We start from the raw sequence: 15,192 nt of genomic DNA on the forward strand, positions 1-15,192 counted from the left end.
GGTGTCACTCTGTATGCCAGGCTCTCTGCGCCGTGGCTCTCCCTCTCCCCACTGCTCCACGCTCCGTGTCCGATTCCACGGCCCCCTGAGCCAGCCAGTCCCCGACCCTCGGATGGATCAGAGCCGGCGCCTCCTAGAGGGGAAAGGCTCCGTGCCCCATTCCGTGCCCCCCCGAGCCAGCCAGTCCCCCACCCTCGGATGGATCAGAGCTGGCGCCTCCTAGAGGGGAAAGGCTCCGTGCCCCATTCCGTGCCCCCCTGAGCCAGCCAGTCCCTCCTTCAAATCTCTAGGCTGTGTGGAGAATCATGATGGATCCCAGGGCAATGGGGTAACATGGAGTCCAAATCGGGGCAGGATCTGAGCCTCCAGCAGCCCTGGCCTGGTTGCCTCCGGCTCCCCGGCCACTGGCTTTCCCTGCCCCCTGCCTCCCAGGTCTGTGTATCTGGATCCCTCCTTACGTCAGTCTCTGCTGTCCGAGCGTTGGTATCCCGGGTGCCTGGACACCAGAGCAGGCCGAACTGTGCCCCGGAGCCACCCGGCCTGTCCCAGGACTAGATAACGGGTCCCTGCCGCAGTGACCTGCAGCATGTGGCCGGCACAGAGCCACCCAGGAAGATGGGCGTGCGGAGCCTGAGCAAAGCTGTCCTGGGGCCCAGGGGTGGAGGGAGCTGCCTGGAGCTGCAGAGGGGACTTTGTGCCGGCTGTGGCAGGCTTGAGGCGTAAGGGGAGCGGCCAGCTTGCGGGGCTTTCCTTTTGCTCAAGCCGGAGATGCCTAGTGGGGTGGATTGCAAGGACGTGGGTTCTAGTCCCAACTCCCCTAAGTGGGTGGGGACTATCCCTGCAGCCTGCAACTCATCAGCCCTGTGCAGGAAGCGTTCACAGGCGCAGCTGGGTCCCGTTCGGTCTCACACACGCGCACACACAGTCATTGCAGGGGGGATCAGAATAGAAAGCTGGTGGTCACCCCTGCAGGCTGCTCCTCCTGCAAGCAAGGCCTCCCCCTCTCCCCCCCCCAGTGTCAGAACAAAAGCAGCTGTCCTGGGACCGGCGCCCAGGAAAGAAAATGTTCCTTGCGGGGGCCTGAGAGCAGATGGGAAGGGCTGCTGGGAAAGCAGAGCGCGGTGGGGTGTTGGCTCTGGTGAAATCGGACGCTGCCATCTGAGCAATGTATGTGGGTATGCGCGAGAGACCGCAGCCCCCCCTGCTGGCACGGGGTGCGCTCGCACGATGGGCGGAGTTCCCTGCTCAAAGGGATTCAGGAGTTGATTGGCTAGGACGGGTCCCCAGCCGGGGTAATATCCCCAGGCAGTGGGAATCAGCACCATTCCTTTGACTTCTGTGGTTCCTAATGCCTGTTCACACCAGCTTTGGCGGGGGGAGGGTCTGACCCTGGGCTCTGTCCTGCTTGGGTCCCTGCACCCCTAGCTTCAGGGGTAAATCGGGGCTGCATGCTCAGCCCTGCAGTAGGCGAGAGAATAATATTCGTCCCCTCAGCAGGTCTCCAAGTGCTTCACAAAGGGGGGTAAATTGGGTCCCCTTTTTACAGATGGGGAAACTGAGGCACTGGGCTTGCCCAAGGTCACCCCGGAGCAGTGCAAGGACTGGAACCGGGTCTCCTGAAGCTCATGCTTGTGCTCTACCCACTAGGCTTCACGTGGGGTTAAGGGGCGTAAGCCGACAGGGAGCTGCTGACCCCTCTCCCCTTGCCTCCCCCAGGCGAGCCCCGGCTTTACGGCCATGTGCTCATCCGTGAGCCCCCCCTGCACGTAAACTGCGTCCAGGAGAACGTGCTGCTGGTGGCCGCCGCCCGAGGGAACGCCCTGGATCTGCGCAGCGACGGGCCTGCACCTCTTCTGGCTTCCCGGTGCCTGGGTTCGCCCCCGGCAGAGGAGCCGGGAGCCGCCCTGCAGGAGCTTCCCCCCCCGGCGGCTGTTCCGCCTCCCCCGCCGCTGGTGGAATCGCCCCCGAAGCTCAGCGGGGACCCCCCGAGCCCAGGCGACCCGGTTGGAGAAGGCCCTGGCACGGGCAGCTCTCCCCCGCCGGCTCCCGAGGCTACCAGTGGAACTGGCACGACACCCGAAGCCGGGGACTTTGAGGGAGCCGGGTGCCCGTCGGTGCCGGACTGCCAAGCCGGGCTGGCGGCCTGTGGGCTCCGGGGTGAGCCGAGCGCTGGGGAGGTTTCCGCGGAGACGGCAGCCTCCTCTCCCTTCTGGGAAGCAGCCCCGAGCCAGCAGGTGCCGGAGGTGGCTGGGCCGGTCGCAGCGGCCTCCTCCAGCCCTGCGGCGGAACGGCAGCCTGCGTGTGTCGGCGCGTCCGCCGAGCCCGACCTGCTGGGGCCAGGCACCTCCATCCCTGGCGCTGGCCCCCCGGAGCCGGTGGGGGAGCAGAGTGGGCCCATCGCCGTCCTGCTGCCAGAGGAGCGGGCCCTGGCTTTGGGCAGGGATTCCCCGCCTGGCACTGAGGAGCTGCTCCCCCAACCATCGCTGGGGCCTGTCCGCTGTGGGACTGGAGAGGCGTCCCTGCCTTCTGCGCCAGACCCCGTCCCGCCGGCGACACCCTCCAGTGCTGCAGGATCCTCGTCTCCGCTCCACAGCAATGCCCTGCCCCTGGCAGCTCTGCCGTCCCGGGGCACCCGCCTGCCTTCCCGGGCCACGGGCGCGGCCCACCCATCCCCGGAGCCGTCCTCGGCTGCAGCTGCCCAGCCCAGCCGCTCCGTGGCCCGGTCAGCTCCCACTTCGCCCAGCTCCGGCCTGGATCGCAGCCCCCTCCCGGCTCTGCCGCGCCTCCAGACCTCCTCCCCGGCACACCGGCGCCTCTCCTCCAGCGCCGCGGCCATCTCCAGGTACATCGCTGCCTCCTGCATCAGCCAGAGCCTGGCCAAGAGAAATGGTGCCTCCTCGGGGCCACCTGGCACCCAGCCTCCTGCAGCAGAGACTCCGGCACCCACCAGGCCTCTGCCTGCTTGCACAGCCATCCCGAGACCATCCTGCCCCTTGGGACCACCTGGCACCCAGCCTCCGGCGGCAGAGACCCTGGCACCCACCAGGCCTCTGCCTCCTTGCTCAGCCATCCCGAGACCGTCCTCCTGCCCCTTGGGACCACCTGGCACCCTGCCTCCTGCAGCAGAGACTCCGGCACCCACCAAGCCTCTGCCTCCTTGCTCAGCCATCCCGAGACCATCCCCCTGCCCCTTGGGACCACCTGGCACCCAGACTGCGTCGACAGAGACCCCAGCACCCACCAGGCCTTTGCCTCCTTGCTCAGCCGTCCCGAGACTGCCCCCTGGCCCCCTGGGCTCCAGAGCCCCAGCACCCCCATCTGCTCCATTCCCCAGTGAGAAGGCCAATGCCTGGGCCCATTGTACCAGCAAGCGGGACCCTTCCCAGCGCAGCGTCTGCCCTTCCCCCTGTGCCAGCCCTGGGTCGCCCTCTCCCCCGGGCTGTTGCCGCGATTCCAGCTGGCTGGGGGAGCCCATCCCCTTGGCGTCTGGCTCGGCCGTGCTGCTGGCCTTCGACCGTCTCTCGGGGACGTGCCCGGCCCCCCGGGCTAAGCAGCTCGCCCCCTTCTCCTCCACTTCAGAGCCCAGCTCCAGGGTCCAGTCTCCAGCGCCGGCCTGCCCCCGGGTGTGCTCCCCGCCTCCCTCCAGCCAGCGCCCCGCAGTGGGGAGAGGTGGCTGCGCCCCCCCGCGGCCTTGTTCCTTCGCCCCCGTGCATGTCCCCACCCAGCCTTCCACCCTCCGCCTCTCCTCCCCCCTGCAGCCCACCTCCCACCCCTCCGCCACGTTACCTCAGCCAGGCAGGAGGCCGAGGGGAAACCCTGAGAGCCCCCCGTCCCCTAGGGACGGAGCCAGGGCGGGGTGCTGCTCCGGGGCGCCCGCTAGCAACTCAGCCAGTCCCAGTCCCAGCCCCAGCCCCGACGAACTGGATGGCATCAAGTGGCCGGACGTCCCCGGCTTGCGTTCCAGGTACGCTGACCGGGCGGGCAGCATGGGGGCGCCGGGCTCACCGGAGGAGTATCCCAAAGTGAGGGCGGACTCGGCTCGGGACATGGGACCCCATCGGGCCAGCTACTCCACCACCGTCAACATCCAGATCGGGGGCAGCGGCCGGATCGCCTCCTTCAGCAACGCTCAGGTCAGCCTCACCCACCCGCCGCTGGCGGCGCCCGGGCAGCACAGCGCAAGGCGGATCAACGGCAGCACCTTAGAGACCCCGCAGAAAACGTGACGGCCCAGGTCGGGCGGGGGGGTTCACAGCCACGGCTGCAGGAGCGCTCCCGGCTCTGCACGTGCCCGGGGACCAATGGTGATATATTTCTGGGGCTGGATGGTATGTGGGGGGGATGAATTGTTACTGACCCACTGGGGTTGGCAGAGGTGGGGCCAGATCCCCAGCTAGGGTAATTTGGCCCTACTCTATTGATACCATCTGGGGATCCAGGCCCGTTGACCCCAATGGAATGAGGCCCATTGACACCAGCTGGGGATCTGGCTCCATTGACCCTAATGGAGCGACGTCCATTGACACCAGATGGGGATCTGGGCCCATTGACCCTAATGGAATGAAGCCCATTGATGCCAGCTGGGGATCTGGGTCCATTGACCCTAATGGAGTGACATCCATTGACCCCCAATGGAATGAGGCCCATTGATGCCAGCTGGGGATCTGGGTCTATTGACCCTAATGGAGTGACATCCATTGACCCCTAATGGAATGAAGCCCATTGATACCATCTGGGGATCTGGGTCCATTGACCTTAATGGAGCGACGTCCATTGACCCCCAATGGAATGAGGCCCATTGATACCAGCTGGGGATCTGGTTTCCTGAGTGACTTCAGAGGCACAGTGGGGTGGATAACACAGCTGAACTCAAGAGTCCATCCATGCAATTAAGCAACGGTTTCCAGGCCAGGAGGAATCGGTGGGGCCCGGTCTGTAAAAGCCGTGTGCCCCCAACTGATTGTGCTGGTCCTGGCCAGGTGGCCACGGCACCCACAGGCCAACAGGCAAAGGGCTTTCTGCCCTGCAAGCCCTCTCACGAGGCAGACGGCATTTGGTTCTGGCTGTGGGTGGTTTTAACCGCCTGGCTTGTTCCTCGGCGGGTTGGGCCTGCATCGGGACCAAAGGGAGCGGTGTGGGTGTTTGTAAAGAGGAGTGGGCACTATGGGGACACAAACGCACACAAAAGCCTAGCCAGTAGGGGGCAGGCGCGTGAACGGGGCAGTACAGACGTATGCACACCTCCTTAGCCACCAGGGGGATCTGCATGCACGCCCCCGAGCCAGAAGGGAGCAATGTGGACCCACAGAGAGCCAGCAGGGGGCAGCAGGAATGCACCCAACTATTTTCCTGCTTTTAAGTGTGAAAACCAAAGTGTCTTCCGGGCCAAATCCTTGCTTCAGCCAAACTCCCCTTGAAGCAGCCCAGCAGAGCGAGGGCAGCAGGCCTGGGGAAGGCCATTGTCCTGGTGCGGAGCCGCCAGCCCCGCCGCATCTGTCCCCGTTAAGTTGTATGGAGCCCGGCTCAGATCACTAGACCCAGGGGTCAGTTTCAGTCTTTGGACTGTGGCGCATTGAGATGCTGAGCTGTGTCAGCCACACCATCCCTGTTGTGCCTTCGCTCTGGTGTTTGGGCCTCCCCCGGCAGAACCCCAGCTCCACACGAGTCCCTCTTAAACCTGCGTGAGCTGTTGGCCAGGGGTTGTATTCCCAGTTCTGCTACAAACTCCTAGTGTGTGATTGTGGTCTAGACACTTAATCTGCCCTGTGCCTCATTTTCCCCCATGGGGATTGTGGACTCTTCGGGGCAGGGTGCGTAGCTTGCTCTGGGCACAGCAGACATCTCAGTTTTCCCAGGTGCTTCTGTAGTTAATCTAACAAACTGAAACCACAGTTCTGGTGAGCTGAAGTTGGTGCTGTTTAGTCTGCCTGCCCTCAAATGTGTAGGAAGTGGACGTTGTTTTCTCTGCAAGGGAACCACAGATGTGTCCTCAACACACGCTTAAGAGTTGGCCTCAGGGTGTGCTGGAAATGGCAAGGCAGCCGCATCCGTCTCTTTCCGAGGCCTAAACGCACCTTAAATTCAGAAAATTTGCCCATAAAAATTGCAGTGGGACAGTCGGGTAGAACTTTTTTTTTTTGAAGTATTTGTATCAGATCAACATTGAAATCACCAGCTCAATGTCCAGCTGGGAATCTGGTCCCATTGTGTCCGGTGTAAGACGCCCCGTTTAAATTAGGTGGATCTCCAGCTCTTAATCTCTACAGAGTGGCAACTGGTCCAAATTACTCCAGAATGATTTTTTCCCCCTTCCCTACGCCCATAAAACCTGTAACTCAAAACCACCCCTCAGTTTCTTCCCAGCTTTCCCTGGAGCTGAGTTGCCGTGAGATTCTAGTCAATCTCTCTGACCAGTTCAAGATGCAAAATAAGTTTGCTTAAATATTGCACTTCTATAGTAAAATCCATCCAGACATAGCAATCCTGGGTTGTGATTTGGATGAAACATCTTGGAATGTTTGAAGCCCTGCCCGTTTTCCTTGAAATTAACAAGGGGAGAGAGAGAGTGTGTGTGTGTGTGTGTCCCGCGCTTTCCCTAAAAGAGGAAATCAGGAACAGGGTAGCAATAATATGCGGACAGTGAAATAAACATTGACTCCTTTGAAAGCGGTACATCTATTTCTGGCTGTTTGCAATGAGTTTTTCTGCTTCATTTCTAAAGCTGGGTTTCACAAGGAGATTTTAAATTGGAGCAGCAGGTAGTTAAAGAGACTCCGGTATTTAATATCGAGCCTTCCAGATGGAACCATTTAGCTACATGTTTCTACAAATTATTTCACAGCCCACCATTTGGGGAGAAAAAAAAAATCTCTAGGGTTATTACCTCCTTTACCGCCTGTAATGGATGAGCCTGTATGTTTTCGTCCATTTGAGATTCAACTTTTGTCTGCTCTGACTGCTAGGGGCAATGCTAGCCTTGGGCAAGCCGTCCAAGATGTCATGGCCAGTTTTAAAATGCCGTTAGTTTCCTTCTCTTGTAGGTTTTTTTTTTTTAAAAGGCCGGAAGGCACCATTCTGCCCTTCTGTATAATCCAGCCAATCTTTAGCAAGAGGCACCTGGTCTTGATCTAAAGATTCTGAGAGACAGAGAATCTGCCCGGTCACTTGGGGAACCGCTCCACTGGTTAGCTCCTTGCCCCATTACAAACGTGCTGCCCCCTCCCTGTTTCCAGTCCGAATGTGTCTCGCTTCAACTCCCTCCTGCTAGATCTTGTTCTGCCTTTGCTCAATTATAAAGCCCTCTGCTATCAACAAACTCCTCCCCATGGAGGTCCGACCGCCCTTTTTGGCTCAAGCAGCCAGTCAAAGCTGGGGGGCCGCAATTGTTCCAGCTGGGCGGAGAAATTGACGATAGAATCTGGCACCATTGAGGCAATGCTGTTTATTTGCAAGGGGCCGTACAAAGTCCTGTATCTCTGAACACAGGTGGACCCAAAAAACAGGAGGTCACTTCCTTCCATGCAGCAGCACACATCCTGGGTGTGTGTCTGTCTTTCTCTGCTTCTGTCTCTCTCTCTCTCTCCTTGGGCCGTGCCCCCAAGACTCTTCGCCTGAAACCTATACTCTGCCAAACTCCCCTCCACTGAAGGCTTTTGAATTCTGGAGTGGCTGTGGTTTGCCGTGAGCTTGGAGAGCGCTGTTGTATCTTACACGGAACCTGAGTGAAGGGCAGCGGTTAGCTCATCAGCTTCAGGGGTTTTAACCCACCCTAGGGCAGTACGTCTCCTCGGTTAATGAAATCGACTGAGCTTCCCCCGCCCTCACATTGCTCTTGTAGCAATTCTTCGTTCATGGACCGGACTCTGATCTCACTTCCACTCGGTTTACATCAGAGGGGGCACCAGACTGGAGCTGAGCCGAGGCCAGTCTCGCCCGGTATCCCGGCTCTGGGGGTGGCCAGCGCCAGGTGCTGCAGAGCAAAGGGGGGATAAGCTCCCCCCTCCCCGCCACATTAGGTCTCTGCCTCATCTCTAATAGTCTGAGATCCTCTTAAGCCCTGAACCGGGGGTTCTGTCTCCCTCAGCCTGGTTGTAAATCGAGCCACTCCTCCAGGGTATTATTATTATTGTCTGCATCAGAGTAGGACCAGGACATCCCCTCCCCTCATGCCAAACACTGCATGTTTTCATTGCTATTAGGTGTATTATGGTAGCACTCAGGCACCCCAGTCATGGCCCAGATCCCATTGTGCCAGAAGTATTAGTATTAGTTATATTACGGTAGCACCCAGGAGCCCAGTCATAGTCCAGGACCCCCACTGTGCTAGGTGCTGTACATTTGTTTGGCTATTAGGTGTATTATGGTAACACTCAGGTGCCCAATCATGGCCCAGGACCACATTGTATCAGGTGCTGTATATTTTTATTGCTATTAGGTGTATTACGGTAACACTCAGGCGCCCAGTCATGGCCCAGGACCACATTGTGCCAGGTGCTGTATATTTTTATTGCTATTAGGTGTATTACGGTAACACTCAGGCGCCCAGTCATGGCCCAGGACCACATTGTGCCAGGTGCTGTATATTTTTATTGCTATTAACGGTAACACTCAGGCGCCCAGTCATGGCCCAGGACCGCATTGTGCCAGGTGCTGTATATTTTTATTGCTATTAGGTGTATTACAGCAGCACCTAGGTGCCCCGTCATGGCCCAGGACACTGTTGTGTCAGGTGCTGTACAGACACAGAACTGTCCTAACTCCAGTGACTTCCCGTGGGGGGGTTTGTCCCGCTGCAGAGGGGTGAATCTCAGCCCCGGGGAGGAATTGTGGTGGAGGTGGCCCTTCCTTTTCCCACCCACTGGGGAACCCCCCCTCCCACTTCCCCCACATCTGCTTTACCCTGTTTTGTAGCTGGGCCACGTGGTACATATTTTTCCGACCTCGTCCCCCCGGCACGGCTTCAATCTCTGCCGCCCCTCGTCTAGTTCTTTCCTGGTGTCGTTTCCTGCCTGTCCTCAGAGCCATCCAGCGAATCGGCTGATTTGTTTGATGTGGCCCCGAATAACACCCCCACCCCTGCAAATGGAAAAGCAGCAAGATGCAGCCTTTGGAACATTATGATGCAAAACCGGCCCTATGCCGGGTGCCGCGCTCAGACCAGTGAGTTGGCGGCCAGCTTGCTGGGCTTCTCTTCCCGGGTCTGGGCAGGAATGCAGGCTGGTGGTTGAGGAGGGAGCCAGGACTCCAGGGTTCCATTCCCAGGTCTTGGTTGACATGCGGTCTAGCAGTGAGAGCCAGGACACCTGGGTTCCATTCCCAGGTCTGGGTCGGTGTGTGATCTAACAGAGAGAGCAAGGGGGCCAGGACTCCTGGGTTCCTGTCCTAGTTCTAGGAGAGAGGGAAGATCAACAGTTAGCGGAGGGAGGCCAGGACTCCTGGGTTCCATTCTCAACTGTGCCACCCCCTCCTGAGGCAGGGCCCTGAGAGCCCTCCTGGACCCACGCGACCCCCCGAGCCGTGGCGAGGAGAGGGAGGATGACATGGGAGCTCAGTGGACATCTCAGTGTGACCAGTGGGTGTGCGAGGGCGGGTGGTAGGTGCTGAGGGCTGTGAGATTGAGAAGGGACGAGGGCTCCAGGGACCAAGCTGTCCAGGTATTCATACGCTCCTACTCTGCCCATCACCATGGCCTCTGAGCCCCACTCAAGCTTTAATGGATTGCTCCTGACAACCTTGCCCATCCCTCAGATTTCCCCAATGACCTCCAATCCAGCGGAGCGTGGCCTAGTGGTGAGAGCAAAGCAGCTGGAGCCAGAACGCCTGGGTTCTTTTCCCAGCTCAAGGTAGCTATGTCTAGTGGTTAGAGCAGGAGGCTGGGAGCCAGGACTCCTGGGTTCTTTGTAAGCTCTGGGTGGGCAGTGGTGTCTAGTGGTTAGAGCGGAGGGAGGGGCTAGGAGCAGGTTTTTTAGGCTCTACCCCTAACTTTGTGAAAGAAGTGTGTGGTTTCCAGTCAGTGGTTAGAGCAGGGGGGACCGGGCGCCAGGTTCAGGCCTCCGGTAACATCGTCTCCGTCCAAATGGTTGGCGAGCCACTTGTGACCGAAAATGAATGTTTACACTTTCCTCTGGGCCAGCAGCCGCCTCGGCTCACACCCACGCTCGCCAGAGCGTTTGTTATTCTCAAAGAGCTTCGTCCATTATTTATGCTGTCACAATCACCTGTAAATTAATGCCACAGGGTTTAGTTCCTCCAGCTTCTCGTGAAGTTTGCCTTGTAAATCCATTGGCGCTGGTCAGGATCTGATGCTATGTTACCGGTCTGGTGGATTGGTTTATGGCCCCTGTATTGTACGTACAGTTGGGACGTGTTTGTTCTTTTTACTTCTGGTTTTATTTTGTTTTGCTTTTTTTGTATTAAAGTTAATTTTGGAAGAGAAAAAAAATTGCCGTCAGTTAATAAACAGTGATGTTTTCAGTGACGCTGGACTCTCTCTTTCTCTAGCAGGCCCTCATTGGAATAACCGTCCCCAGCACAGCTTGGTAACATCGCACTCGCTGAGCTTTCACAGATGGGGAAACTGAGGAGAAAGTGGCTGCTCTACAATGAGCTGGTGCCAGCGGTGGGATTAGAACCCAGGAGTTCTGGCTCCTGGCTCAAACCACTAGACCACTCTCCCTGCCGCAGCCAGAAAGAGACCCCAGGCGTCCTGGTTCTGATACACCCTTGCTCTAACCACTAGACCCCACTCCCTTCCCAGAGCCAGGGAGAGAACCCAGGAGTCCTGATTCCCAGTCCCCCCACAAGTGTCCTCTCTTCATTATGACAGAGCACAGGCAAACCTGCGCAGCGACTCCAGGAACCCCAGAGCCGGGGGCCGGGGCCACCTTCTGTGAGCACTCAGAAAAAGCTCATCCCAACGAGGACCTGGAGTGGGGCCCATTAAGTGAACATCCACCCCTCCCCCATCAGTCCCTCCCCCCATCATCCCACCTCCCCATACACCCAGCCTCCCCCTGCCCTCTCGTTTCCCCCCTCCCCCTGCTCTCTCTGCCCCCTAACACTCCGTCTCCACACACTCCCTGCCCCATATGTATCCTCCCTGCCCCCACACCCCTCCCCTCTCCTGCTCCCCCTCCCAACCCACTCCCTTTTCTGCCCCCTCCCTACACAGCCCTTCCCCTCCCCCATACATATCCTGCCCTCTCCCTTCCCCACACCTCTCCCTCTCCTCCCCTCCCCTCACAACCCACTCCCTTTTCTGCCCACTCCCTACACAGCCCTTCCTCCTCCCCATACATATCCTGCCCTCTCCTTTCCCCACACCCTCCCCTCCCCTCCCCTCACAACCCACTCCCTTTTCTGCCCCTTCCTACACAACCCTTCCTCCCCTATATCCTCCTCTCTCCCTTCCCACACCCCTCCCCTCTCCTGCTCCCCCTCCCCTCACAACCCACTCTCTTTTCTGCCCCCTCCCTACACAGCCCTCCCCCCTGCCCCAGCTGCTCACAGCCCTGACACAACCAGGCAGATCAAACTCAGAGCGGTCGCAGCTGCAGCCGGTGGCCTTTGCGGGGGACTCCCGGGGTGACCCCGGCCTGTCACTCTCCCTCTTGCCTTCAGACGGGCCGGAGACATGAGGGGGCTGGAAATGGACCCACAGCCCTGCACAGAACTGACCCCCCTGCACACCTGCACCAGATCCCCCCACCCTGTTGTGTCCCACAGCTGCTGCGGGGGCCGGAGGGGGGGGGTGTTCTCCTTTGGAGCTGGGTTCAAACGGGGGCCAGCCATGGCGCAGCTGCATGAGGGAGCCCGGACTCCTGGGTTCTACTCCCAGCCTTTGGGGTTACAGCAGGTTGGGGGTCGAGTGGTTGGAGCAGGGTGGTGTGGGAGTCAGGACGCCTGGGTTCTATCGCTGGCTCTGGAAAGGGAGTGGGGTCTAGTGGTTGGAACAGGACGGCCTGGGAGTCAGGACGCCTGGGTTCTATCGCTGGCTCTGGAAAGGGAGCGGGGTCTAGTGGTTGGAGCAGGGCACTCTGGGTGTTGGGGCGCCTGGGTTCTATCCCTGGCTCTGGAAAGGGAGCGGGGTCTAGTGGTTGGAGCAGGGCGGCCTGAGAGTCAGGACACCTGGGTTCTATCCCCGGCTCTGGATCGTAAACTTTCCCATTTTACAAATAACTCACCTGACGTCCCAGTGCTGGGAACAGAACCCAGGTGCCCGGCAGACCCAGATCTAATCCGCTCTGCCTTTCAGACGGGCTTTGTCACCTATATGTGCTTGGATAAGTCTCTCTCTAACCATTGTGTGACGTTTCCCTTCCAGAGCTCCGGGCGCTTGATCCCCACTGCTCTGTGGCTGCCTGGCAAATAGCTACATCGCCCGCTGGCAAAGCATGTATTAACCCCCTCCACCCCAGCTCCCTAGGAGCAGCTGGGGATGGGACTCTGAGAACCCAGCCTTCAAAGCCTGCTGGGGGATCTTATGGCTGCAGGGTCTAGAATTTGGTGTGGTCCCCAACAGAAGGAGGTCTCCCCTCACCCACCTCGTCTCTGGCACCGAATCCGTTAGGCCCACTTTTTAGAACCAGGTTTATGTAATTAATGGCATTGGGGGAGAGGTGGGGAAGATCCCGTAAAACAGGCTGTTGAGTTTTTTAAAAAAACGCCCTTGGCCAGATCTGGGGTGACCCCCCCCTCGCCCCAAGATCCAGGCGGCTTACAGGTCCGGCGCCAGCGCGTACGCCTGTGGCCTGCTGGTGCGCCGCGAGGCGGGGTGGGGGGGAGAAGGCTGCAAGGCGGGCAGGCCGCGCGCCAGAGAGCAGACTGACCTTTGGGAAGCGGACGCAGATGGCAGGAGATAAGTTTGAAGAAATCCAGGCCGAGCTGGAATTCTCCTGAGCCGGCGTGGGGGAGGCTGGCCGGCGGGTGGAAGACTCCCCAGGGGACGGCAGCCTGCTTGTTAGCAGGGTTGTGACAACCCTGCCAGGCCCTTTTCTGGGTCCCACTCTGGGGCAGGCATCCCAGAATGCAGTGCAGTGAGCGGGGTGGGGGTGGGGGGTAGTAAGATTGGCTTAGCAATTGCCGGGGTGGGGGGTGTTAAACTCTGGGTTTCAGCAGCTCTGAGTCCAAATCCCAGCACCCCGTTGGACCTTGGGCAAGTCACTATCCAGGCTCTGTGCCTCAGTTTCCCCAGCTGTACAATGGGGCAGTGCAGTACAGTGCAAGGGCACTGGAGGAGGAGGAGGCAGGATACCTGGGTTCTATTCCTGGCTCTGCTGCTGGGTGACCTTTGGATAAGTCACCCATCGCCATCCCGTTTCCCCCCCCCTCCAGCTGTGCCTCAGTTTCCCCATCTGTAAAACAGACACAATACTTCCTAGGAGCGCTCAGCTATTATGACCTTTAAAAAAAAACAACCAGAATTCTCTGTTCCCTGGCACCAGTAAAGAGAGGGGGGTGTCTGCAGATTTTCCCAGCAGTTGGGCAGCAGGATAGGGGTGGAGAAGGGCCCACGGGGAGTGACTCTAGCAGATGGAACTTGCAAGGAGTTGCTTATTTGCACCTAGTTCTGCACTGGAGGAAGGGGCAGGTTAATGGCTAGCCTCCCCCCTCCCTGCCTCTGAGCCATACCAGCAAGGGGACACCCCTCTCCCAGGGTATGGGGGGGGCGGTCAGAAGCTATGGCGGGGGGGAAGACCGCATGGATCTACCTCAGGAGAATGCAGTGGATTCAGAGCACATGAGGCCAGCGGGAAGGAGCCCGAACCAATGCAAAGTACCCAAGACTCATGCACCCGAGCCCCTGTGCCCCCAGCAGTCCCCTCCAGCCACAGTGCACTGTGGGAGCGGCCCAGCCATCCACTGGACCCCTCCCAACCCAAGGTATGGATCCTGATTCCAAGTCAGACAGGTGTAAACGGGCACAGAATGCATCCTGATGTATTTAACGCTGACTCTTACTGTTCAAGAAGCATCAGTTGAAATTAACCAACATGCCCAGGGCCTCATTCTGTTTTGCTGTTTTTTTTCCTGGCACTTTCTCCCCCCGCCCCCACCCTTCCCCCCAAAAAGCGATGTCACGGATCTGTTGCTGATCCGGAGGTTGGCAGTTGTCACGGCACTTCTGACACCTACCAGATGCAGCCGTGGGACTGATTAACTCCCTCCTGCTGGAGTCAGTGGGCAACACCCTCAGGGCCCACTGAGGACACAAGCAGCCCCCCCCCCCAATTCCCCCTGTGCCGGGGATCTACTCTGGCCAGGGTGGAGCTGGTGTCAGGGCTCCCTGCTTGAGTCAAAGGTGGGGGCTTGGCTGGAGCGCCCTGCACTGTGTTTTTTCGAATTAGAGCAACCCTGAGGCTGCTCTAACATTCACCACACGCCAGACCTGGAATACAGGGAGCGCAAAGCAGAACTCAAAAGCCACCTGCCCCCAAGTGCCAGGCTGGGGAATCGGGCCCCCTTAATACAGTGCATGCTCAGCAGCGTAATAATAATTCAAGACGCCTCCCTCCAGTACAGCAAACCCAGCTCAGGTGATCTCCTCCCGGATAAACATCCAGCTTGATCTGACCCCAAGGCACAGGGATTCCATGCGCCAGCAAAGATCCAGACCATGTCCATTTGCTGGGAGCTCCAGGGGCCTGCATGGCCTAAGTTTGATGGCCCTTGGCCTGGTTCCTACTGGACAAGTGTCTGCCCTACCCACCTCACCTGGCTCTGGTTGGCCCAGTCCAAGGCCAGCCGGGGCCATTAGATCATCAGTCTGATCTCCAGGCTGTTAAATTTGGCCCGGCTCCCCCGACCACTTGCACAGGCCTATCCAGCCTGTCTTGCAGCAAGGCATCTGGAGACACCCGCTTCCTCTGGCCGTTTGTTTCCAGGCTTAGTCACCCTGACTGTGAAAAAACTCTCCGAATGTGTCCGGCTTCAGCTTCCAGCCGGTGATTTTTGTTCTGTTGATCTCTGCTAAACGCATGCACCCTTTAAAGCCCGGGGTGTCCGCCCAGTGTACGCTGTGATCAAGGAACCAGGGCCATAGACGCTGTAACATCAGGTCACCTCTTGATCGTCTTTGTGATAAGCCAGCTGGAGCGCTGTAAAATCTCTCTCTCCCCCGCGGGCATCTTCTCCCGCTCTTGAATCATTTTGGGGGCTCTTCTCTGCGCCTGCCCCAATTCTGCAACAGGCATG

General features: G+C 58.9%; 1 protein-coding gene across 4 annotated transcripts in view; it reads left to right on the forward strand.

Annotated features, from left to right (window-relative positions):
• The window catches only part of PLEKHG2 (pleckstrin homology and RhoGEF domain containing G2), a 33,173-nt gene extending 24,154 nt beyond the window's left edge, over positions 1–9,019 (forward strand). For all 4 annotated transcript variants that reach the window (XM_039510622.1, XM_039510625.1, XM_039510623.1 and 1 more), the window contains one exon: positions 1,717–9,019. In XM_039510622.1, the coding sequence (XP_039366556.1) occupies positions 1,717–4,226 (2,510 nt within the window). In that variant the 3' untranslated portion in view covers positions 4,227–9,019. The remainder of the gene's footprint in view (positions 1–1,716) is intronic.
• The last annotated feature ends 6,173 nt before the right edge of the window (positions 9,020–15,192 follow it).

Source organism: Mauremys reevesii, linkage group 22 (assembly GCF_016161935.1).
Source record: "Mauremys reevesii isolate NIE-2019 linkage group 22, ASM1616193v1, whole genome shotgun sequence".
NCBI lineage: Eukaryota > Metazoa > Chordata > Testudines > Geoemydidae > Mauremys > Mauremys reevesii.